This window comes from Asterias amurensis, chromosome 6 (assembly GCF_032118995.1).
Source record: "Asterias amurensis chromosome 6, ASM3211899v1".
NCBI classification, from domain to species: Eukaryota; Metazoa; Echinodermata; class Asteroidea; order Forcipulatida; family Asteriidae; genus Asterias; species Asterias amurensis.
In genome coordinates this window covers 7,455,073-7,464,400 of record NC_092653.1, presented here as the reverse complement: position 1 = coordinate 7,464,400, position 9,328 = coordinate 7,455,073, and the positions used below count along the sequence as shown (strand labels likewise).

Sequence of the window (9,328 nt, the reverse complement as noted above, 5' to 3'; positions counted from 1 at the left end):
TTTTTGTGCTTAGCAGCTCTATGAAATTGGGCCCAGGACAGCAGTAATGCTTTTAGGAGAGTACAACAACTCAAGACTAATAAAATCTATCTATCAATAATAGATGTTGAATTTGCATCAGGAATAAAGTCTACTGTTTGTGTTTTGTGTAAAGCACTGTATACTTTAGTACTTTCAGTGTAAGAGTAAAAGCAAATATTCTTCATCCCTGATATCTCAAATTGCCTGTAGCGACTAGGCAATTTCGGTGGTCTAGTAGTGAGACATCTGGTCCCAATTTCATAAAGCTGCTTAGCGCAAAAATTTGCTTAGCATGAAATTTCTTCCTTAATAAAAACTTGATTACCGATTCAATTTCCATTTATTTCTAATGCTTGTTACTGGTATTTAGCTGTTGTTTGCTTATCCTGAAAATAGTGTGGACATTTTTGGTTGGCATTCCTGTTTTTATCAAGGAAGAAATTTCATGCTAGGCAAATTGTTGTGCTTAGCAGCTCTATGAAATTGAGCCCTGCTCTAGAATGGCTAAGGTTGTGGGTTCGAATCCCACTCGACTGATATGCCTTTGTGGTGGGTGACAACTGGATTCATTTTGCAAGGGGTGAGTGGACTCTTCAGCCTTAGATCTGTTCACTAATGCTATGACTGATACACAAAGAGAATGTCTTCATCCGTACCACGTGATCTCCTTGCCTCCTCAAGATTACTGAAGGTGCAGGCACACAACTCTGAAAAGGCAGAAACAATTAAGATGACTGTAAAATAATATCCATGTACAAATACTTCTGTATGCACTCAAAAAATGAGGCAGTCTGAGCAACTGCTCTAACGCTAAGGGAAGTGTCGAGCGGTTAAGAGCACTGAATTCAAACTCTGGTGTTTCTGATCAGCTGAGTGTGGGTTCGAATCCCCAGCCATTACACTTGTGTTTTTAAGCAAGACACTTAATAACCATTGCTTTGTGCTTCGGATGGGACGTAAAGCTTTGGTCCCATGTGTTGTGTAACGCACGTAAAAGAACACAATGCACTTATCAAAAAGAGAAGGGGTTTGCCCCGATGTTCCTGGCTGTGGCTGCTATATGTGCCGTAGCACCTTGTAAACCCTTATAAGGTGCTACATAACTGGGTCTCAGAATTCATCCCTGCAATAACCTATCTTTCTGAAAGTTTGTTTATACTCCGCGCCTTGAGTACCTTGTTTGGTAGATACTTGCACTATATAAGACTTCGATATTAATAAGGGGGCATCTCAAAAGTCAAAACAGTAGGAACATTTTAACTTTATACTTGGTAATTTCCCCAAGTTCTGTGAAAAAAATCCACAGGCAAATCCCACCGAGTGGATTGCCTGTGGATTGTCTGTGTTTTCACAGAACTTTGGGGAAAGTACCGAATATACAGTGCTTTATGTATTTAATCAATTTAGTAAGGTTTTTTGTACATACCACTTTCAATTCCTGGATTCCGATACAGAAAGTGTTGCTTCATCTTGTCGTAACCACACAGCACAATAAAATGTCCTTGTTATAAAGAAAGAAATCATACTAATTGCTTTATCATGCACAAATTCAGCAGGGCAATTCAAGTTTCCTTCATGATAATAACAATAATTGCCATTTGTAACGCATTTGAGAAAATGATGTTGTAACTACAGTAAGGTCTTGGCATAAACCAAAAATATGCAACTTAGAGTTATCCAAACAGAGTAAAGCGATGACAGAAAAACAAGATTTTAGTTGTCCTGGTGCCACATTCATAGCGCTGCTTAAGTTTTCATGCTTACTATGACAGAAAAATGTGCTTAAAATAACCATATTTCTCAGGTTGGCAAGCAAATTAGGTGACCAGCTCGTGCATGAGGTTTATCGCGATTCAGAACCGCAATGTGTTGTAGGTAGGAGTATGGGGCAGTTTGCTAAGCAATGTATTCTGTCATGCACAACTCACGCACGCATCGCCTATATCTTTGTGTGGGTTCAACAGCGCCCTCTCTTTATATTTTGCTATTGGCAATGTTGGGCGCGATCGGTCAATCTACGCGATCAACCGATCGCGCTGCGCTATTGAACGATCAAATTAAGATCAATTGGTCGCACAGCAATCGGTCGATCGCGCAACAATCGGTCGATCGCGCAACAATCGGTCGAGCGCGATTGATCGATTGCGCTACGAGTATTTTTTCCCGTTATCAGCGGATCGCGCAGGAAAGGCTTTGCGCGATCTACCGATCGTGCAGGAATGGGTTTGCGCGATTGACCGATAGTGCAAGAAAAGTTTTGCGCGATCAACCGATCGTGCAGGAAAAGTTTTGCGCGATCTACCGATTGTGCAGGAATGGGTTTGCGCGATCAACCGATCGTGCAGGAATGGTTTCGCGCGTTCGACCGATCGTGCAGGTAAACTATTCCTTAGGGCGATTTCTCAAAGCAATAAAATTCATAGCAGGACAAATTTTCAGTATCACCATAGTGATTTATATAGTGATGTCACACTACGATTGATTTGCAGTTACAATCAATGTTACATCTTTGTGAATTCGGCCCCTGAACATCAGCCGATCGTGCCAAACAATTCCTGCACAATCGGCCGATCGCGCAAAACCATTCCTGCACAATCGGCCGATCACTCATAACCATTCCTGCACAATCGGCCGATCGCGCAAAATCATTCCTGCACAATCGGCCGATCGCGCCGAGCCATTCCCGCACGATCGGTTGATAGCGCATGTTCGTTGCCGAATGTTGCGCGATCGACCGATTGTTGCGCGATCGACCGATTGATGCGCGATCGACCGATTGCTGCGCGACCAATAGATATTTCAATAGCGCAGCGCGATCGGTCGATAGCACAGCGCGATCGGTTCAACAGCAATAAACCTTATCATTCATTGTCATACATGTACAATAGGCAATGGTAGCATGCCTATTCGTGTGCTAGCGGTTAGCAGCGCTACGAAATAGAAACTTGCGCAGTAAGCACGGCCGTTAGGCAGCTGTATGAAATTGGGCACCGGACCTACAATTTTACAGACAAAAAGCTCCATAAATAGAAAGGAGGTCCTTACCTATATATCCCTGTTCTTTGTCCTTGTTGAACAGCGTTAAACATTCTAATCCACAGCCCTGTAATGAAACAAAAGGGATTATGTTTCTTCTGTCCATACTGGAAGATTAGAACCAGTTCTAAGTAAAAGATATTTGTTAAAATGTTCGTTCTGGATCACGTCTTGGTGATTTTGGTATGCAGTATAGAGCATAACCTGTGACATCTTATACAGACGAAACCGTAGAGCCAGGATTTCTTGTAGGCACGATTTGTACTCAGCCAAATTCAAAGAAAACATTCAATCTGCGATATTTTCTGGAGATTGCACTGTTCGAATTCTGGCAAATTTTATGTGCAAAAAGGAGCTTGTCTCATAACTTGTTCAAATTTTAGTTTTACAAATGGGAGGAAAGTCCAAGCATTGGGAAATTTCAGCATACCCCTAGGCCAGATTTTCGACCGTGGCTCAAGGTTGAGGTTCTATGATTCATGGGGAGTACCTACTGATAGTGCTTATTATGAGAAACCTTTGTTGTGTTTCCTTTGTCAAGTAAAAGTTTCATTGTTTGTTGCACGTTGTTTTCAAAGGAGAATGAATACTCAAGAAGCTCGTAAAAAGTTCTGAAAACTAATGCCCTGGGTGGTTACAGAATTGTTTTTAGATACTGACGTAAAGATAAAACAATACTTACACACACTAATTGCAACAAACATATCGAGGACGTCTTGTGTGTTAGAAGTATACTATAACATTCATCTTGTATACCGCCCTCTAGTGACAATTTATAATGCCACTCGTGTACTAAAGCATACATACCAGTTCTTCTACGCTCCTCGCTGAACATTCTTGACAATGTAAGACGGTGTCATCAATAAGAACCACTGCTGGATTCTGATTGGATAGATGGTTCACTATCTCCTCATGTGTGACCTGTCTAGAAACGGGGACAAGTTCAAGTGTCTTTAGATTTCAATTCAATTAAATTCAACTTTATCAGTCCCACTATGCATACATGCATTACAGGAAAAATTAGTAACACACATTATAATAAATAAAAAAATTGGAAATACAGTTAAATTAATTAATCAGAAAACTAAATAAATACACCACAAAGGAATCATACTGAAACCAACTGAACAACATCTAAGCAGTAAGTAAACATTAATAGTAGAATGATTTTTCTCAAGATTTGTTGAGGGACACGAGGCCCATGGTTTACCCTTTGTCAGCTTTGATTCCGAGGCTGGAGGCACTCTTGAAAAGTTTGTTGATCCTGTGTTGCTCTGTCACAAAATCCTCTGCGATAAACTCATGGTAAAATCCCTTCAAAGGAAAAACAAAGAACATTTGTATTTCTTTATATAGCTCCTCCCAACTGAAAAACCTTACTTTAATTTTTTTTTTTTTTTTTTTTTTTTTTTTCAATGAAAATTTTAATATGGGACCAGCCAAGAGCAATATACATCACAATGACATTTGACATTGTGTTAGGTGGTAAAATGGTGGTGATTTCACAAAGACTAGTCTTATCTCAAGTTAGGACGAGTTTCTAGCTTTAACTTTTAAATGCCTCCTGGTCAAGTTAGGACGAGTTGCTCATCTTAACTGTAGGACTAGCTTTAACTTTTAAATGTCTCCTAGGACTAGTCCTAAGTAAGGACTATCTTTGTGAAATTGACCCCCAGTTCTCTCGTGTTGTTTCATGTTTACCATTGCTCTAGGTTATTCGGTCCAGTGCCATAACAACAAACTACATAGCTTAGTTCAGTGAACAATTTTTTTTTTCCCTCAATTACACATTATTCAAATTTTGCACAATTTTTTCTTTAAAGCCATTGGACCCTTTCGGTAAACAGTATTGTCCAAGGCCCACACTTCGTGTATCACAACTTCTACATAAAATAAAAAACCTGTGAAAATTTAGGCTCAATCGGTCATCAGAGTCGGGAGAAAATAATGGGAAAACCCACCCATGTTTCCGCACGTTTCGCCGTGTCATGACATGTGTTTCAAATAAATCCGTAGTTCTTGATATCGAGAATCGATATTGTTTTACTGTTTTCTCAAAAAGTAAAGCATTTCATGGAATAATATTTCAAGAGAAGTCTTTCACCATTACCTTCTGTAAACCCTCTAAGTTATTTGTAAATCTGTGAACTTCTATTTTTTTCTGTACCAAAAGGGTCCAATGGCTTTAAAGAATACAGATCTTGTTTTTCCTACCAAATCTTCATAGCTTGGGTCTACTTCTAATGTGATGGTGTACAATTGATGCTTGACGTTGAACTCAACTAAAATATTGGCCAAGTCGATCGTCCAAACACTGAAACATAAAATCACAAAATAGATATAAGCTACTGGGAGCAGCAATGTGAGAGAACAAAAACGCCCTTCCCACCCCACTACTACTATCGAGCAGGCAACAGCAGGGGTCAATTTCATAAAGCTGCGTAGCAGAAAATACTGCTTGACGAATTTCTTAGGGTCTAAGCAGAAATTTAGTGAGGCACCAGTCACAACAACTACTTAAAATGTTATTTTGGCTGGTAACTACTTCTGATAAGCAATTATTTTCTGTGCTTAGCAAGTTTTTGTACTTACAGGCTTTAACAGAGCTGCTTAGTAGCCAATGTTGTGCGTATTGTTTAAAATCCATTTCATAGCACAGAGCAAACCATGAGCACGGAAAAAGTTATGCTTACCGTCTCCCTGTAATTGTAAGGAAATTAATATACACAAAAATCCTGCTGAGTAAAAAGGGTTACTAGCCAAAATATCATTCACAGAAAGACCTTGAACTTTGCTCGGCTCTTGAAGACGCACAGCAGAGACAAGCGCCAGTAACCAGCCGTTTGTTTTGTTCATTTTCATTTTGTGTAAGTTCTCACTATAGAAGGTGCTTACCTTTTGGAAAAGTTCAGCTTATCACAGATGACATTGAAATCTTCCTGTTTATCTTTAAATGCTGGATTAATATAGCTGCAATTAAAAAAACAAAAAATGTGATCTTAGCGTTTTGTCAAGTATTCCTTTTCTTGAGGAAGGCAAAACATGTAATCGCTCAAAACAAAATTCCCCAAATGAAGAGGAGAGGACACCAATCTAAAATGGAATTCACATTTTTTTTCTGAACCTAATCCAAGACACCCTTGTTGCATTATTTTGTGTGCTTTCAGATGCCTAATAAAAGGCTTCAGGCCTGAAGTCTTTTAGTTTTATTATTTGAGTGAGAAAATACTTCTTTCTCAAAAACTTCAGAAGGAGCTGTTTTTCACAATGTTTTAAAGGCAGTGGACACTATTGGTAATTACTCAAAATAATTATTAGCATAAAATCTTTCTTGGTGATGAGTAATGGGGAGAGGTTGATGGTATAAAACATTGTGAGAAACGGCTCCCTCTGAAGTGCCATAGTTTTCGAGAAAGAAGTAATTTTCCACAAATTTGATTTCAAGACTTCAGATTTAGAACTTGAGGTCTCGAAATCAACCATCTAAACGCACACAACTTCGTCTGACTAGGGTGGGTTTTTTTTCATTATTATCTCGCAAGTTCGATGACCGATTGAGCTCAAATTTTCAGAGGTTTGTTATTTTATGCATAAGTTAAGATACACCAATTGTGAGGGCTAGTCTTTGACAATTACCAATAGTGTCCACTGTCTTTAAACTATTATTTCAACAGCTTTCCATTGACTATCACCAAATAAAGTTTTTGAGCTAACTATTTTTTGGGGAGTAGTTACAGGTGCCTTAAACATACGCACCTTAGGATCATCTTGACACAGGCTAAACCACAATCCCAGTCCTCACTCTGTATGATATGTGGTACATTCACAAACACACTGTCTGCTGAAGCATCTGTAATAAACACAAATGAAATCAAGTTTAGGTTACGTACTATCATGTTTATCCAAAATGATCCATCTGAAATAATCACATTTCATTGCGCGGATGAAAGTCTCCCGCACTTATTTATATACCCCAAAGATACTGCAGGCCTGATACTTCACGGAGGTAATGAAGGCGATTGCCTCCGTGTCCCCTGGTCATTGCCTTGGTGCCCTTGAAATGCTCCAGTACAAGTTTACAATTTCATCATAGGGTGCCCTTTACCAAGGAAAAAATGCCTTGGTGCCCTTGCCCTTTCAAAAACGAAGCATACAGCCCTGAGATGGAGTGTAGGAAGCAGCTTTATCAAGACCACAATCTGGCTTATTTTCTTGTTGACAATTTCAAAATGTATTTTTTGTTTGCGGTAACACCATGTGTGTATCTACCTGCCAGATAGAGTTTGTTCTTTAGAGAACTGTCTTGCATATTCTACTATCACAGAGTAGATTTATCGGATTGTTTGGGAGACTTCTCAGTTCTGAAAAGAACTGTCCTGTTTTCTAACTGCTACCTACTATACACAAGGTATAAATACGGCTGGGACTACTAATTAAAGGAACACGTTGCCTTAGATCGGACGAGTTGGTCAAAACAAAAGCGTTTGTAACCGTTTTTTATAAAATGCATATGGTTGGAAAGATGTTTTAAAAGTAGAATACAATGATCCACACAAGTTTGCCTCGAAATTGTGTGGTTTTCCCTCTACTGTACGAACTAACATGGTCGGCCATTTATGGCAGTCAAAATTTTGACCCCCATAAATGGCCAACGTGTTAGTCGACGAGGTAAAAGGAAAACCACGCAATTTCGAGGCATGTTTGTGTGGATCATTGTATTCTACTTTTACAACATCTTTCTGCCCATATGCATTTTATAAAAAACGGTTACAAACGCTTTTCAAAGACCAACTCGACCGATCCAAGGCAACGTGTTCCTTTAAGCTTAAAGGATCATTATCACTGTACTACCGCGGAGTCAGTTCTTGAATCGGTCTCAACGTTTCGACTAGCTTGTTCTATACATCGTCAGTAGACTGACACTTTCAAAGTGCCTGTCCTGTCTCTCTCTATACATTCTGACAGAGTTTCTGTCTTTAGTCCTTCTAGACGACAGGAGGAAGGTAAGGTTTTGACTTAAATCAAGGAAGATAAAGTTGTGTCTGACTGATTTAATATAATGAAACTCAATGAGCGTGGAGTTTTCGTCTTGTAAAGTTTCAAGGAGATAATAATAATTACAACTAAACAATGCACCACTTTCTTATCTTTTTAAAATTTGTTTTGCTATAATTATAACTGAAAGTGATACACTTTTAAAAAAGATAAATAAAAAAAAGTATTTTCTTGTTTCTCTTGAAATTGGAAGCATTGTTACAAAATACAATATACCTAACTTAAGTTAATTGGTCAATAAATCAAAGAACACTACTTGTTTAAACAAAACAATAATACCTACCATTATCAGCTGTGTCACTGCTCATTCTTACAATTTAATTAAACTACACGTTCGGATTCAGAAGTTTACACAGACCGGCTGCAATCACTGACTTACTGCACACTGTAGCTAAGCAGTACTCTATTTGCATTACACGCAGTACGGTAAATCAGTTACACTTTTTGTTATTATAACTAAATCAGTTTAACAGGCATGACAGGGTAGTTTCCTCATGATGTGTATGGGAAACAATAGTATCCAACAATCTTTCCAACTAAATGAAAACAATGTTCATAATTACAAACTACAAAAACTGGGGAAAAGCAGTGCAAGCATTGAGTTTTCTAGAGTTCCGTGACCGTCGTTTTGTCAGAGAACTGCAGCTGATCGATGAATGTAAACATGAAACGGGTTCCCTGTAAATTCTAAAGCCGCGTCCAGATCAATAAACGGGATTTTTCAACCATCCAGACGTCAGGAATCCATACTTTTAAAAGGGGACCGCTAAATTTAAATAGCGCCCTCTCTTGAAAGAATTTAATGACTGCTCGGCTCTCTGATGACTGTGCCGGTGTCAGATGCAATTGTGTCTGCCATGCAATACTGTCCAGCAATATTATCCTCTTTTTTTAAAACTTGAAACCCGCCCAAACTTTTAATAATTTGTTTTCCCCTTCATTTCAATTCTACCGCTTCATCAAATAACTTTTTACTACCGATCCCGCTGGCTCAGCACTGAAGGGGCCGCTAGTGTCCGCTCTCTGTTGGTACCCCCACCCCCCCCCCCCCACCCCCTTCTCATACGCCCAGATCATGGTCAGTGAACTGAGGCTAAAAATTAATAGTAACCTTCCCTCCACAGTTTAGCACCGTTAGCCTTATACACTCGTTAAAAAAAGTGCCAAATGAAGCCCATGGTACAAAACCTTTAAAGGTAGTGGGACACTATTGATA

General features: G+C 39.1%; 1 protein-coding gene across 2 annotated transcripts; it reads right to left on the bottom strand.

Annotated features, from left to right (window-relative positions):
* Window positions 1-2: 2 nt before the first annotated feature.
* Window positions 3-8,751, bottom strand: LOC139938373 (protein GUCD1-like). Of its 2 annotated transcripts, XM_071933842.1 has the most exons (9): window positions 8,396-8,751; window positions 6,814-6,907; window positions 5,953-6,027; window positions 5,272-5,371; window positions 4,268-4,371; window positions 3,865-3,982; window positions 3,067-3,124; window positions 1,448-1,522; window positions 3-728 (listed from the first exon to the last, which is right to left on the bottom strand). In XM_071933842.1, the coding sequence occupies exons 1-9, from the start codon at window positions 8,418-8,420 to the stop codon at window positions 640-642; spliced, it is 738 nt and encodes a 245-aa protein (XP_071789943.1). In that variant the 5' UTR covers window positions 8,421-8,751; the 3' UTR covers window positions 3-639. The 2 variants fall into 2 exon arrangements, with proteins under 2 accessions (XP_071789943.1, XP_071789942.1); XM_071933841.1 differs by lacking the exon at window positions 8,396-8,751 and having other exon boundaries at window positions 6,814-6,953.
* Between the last annotated feature and the right edge of the window lie 577 nt (window positions 8,752-9,328).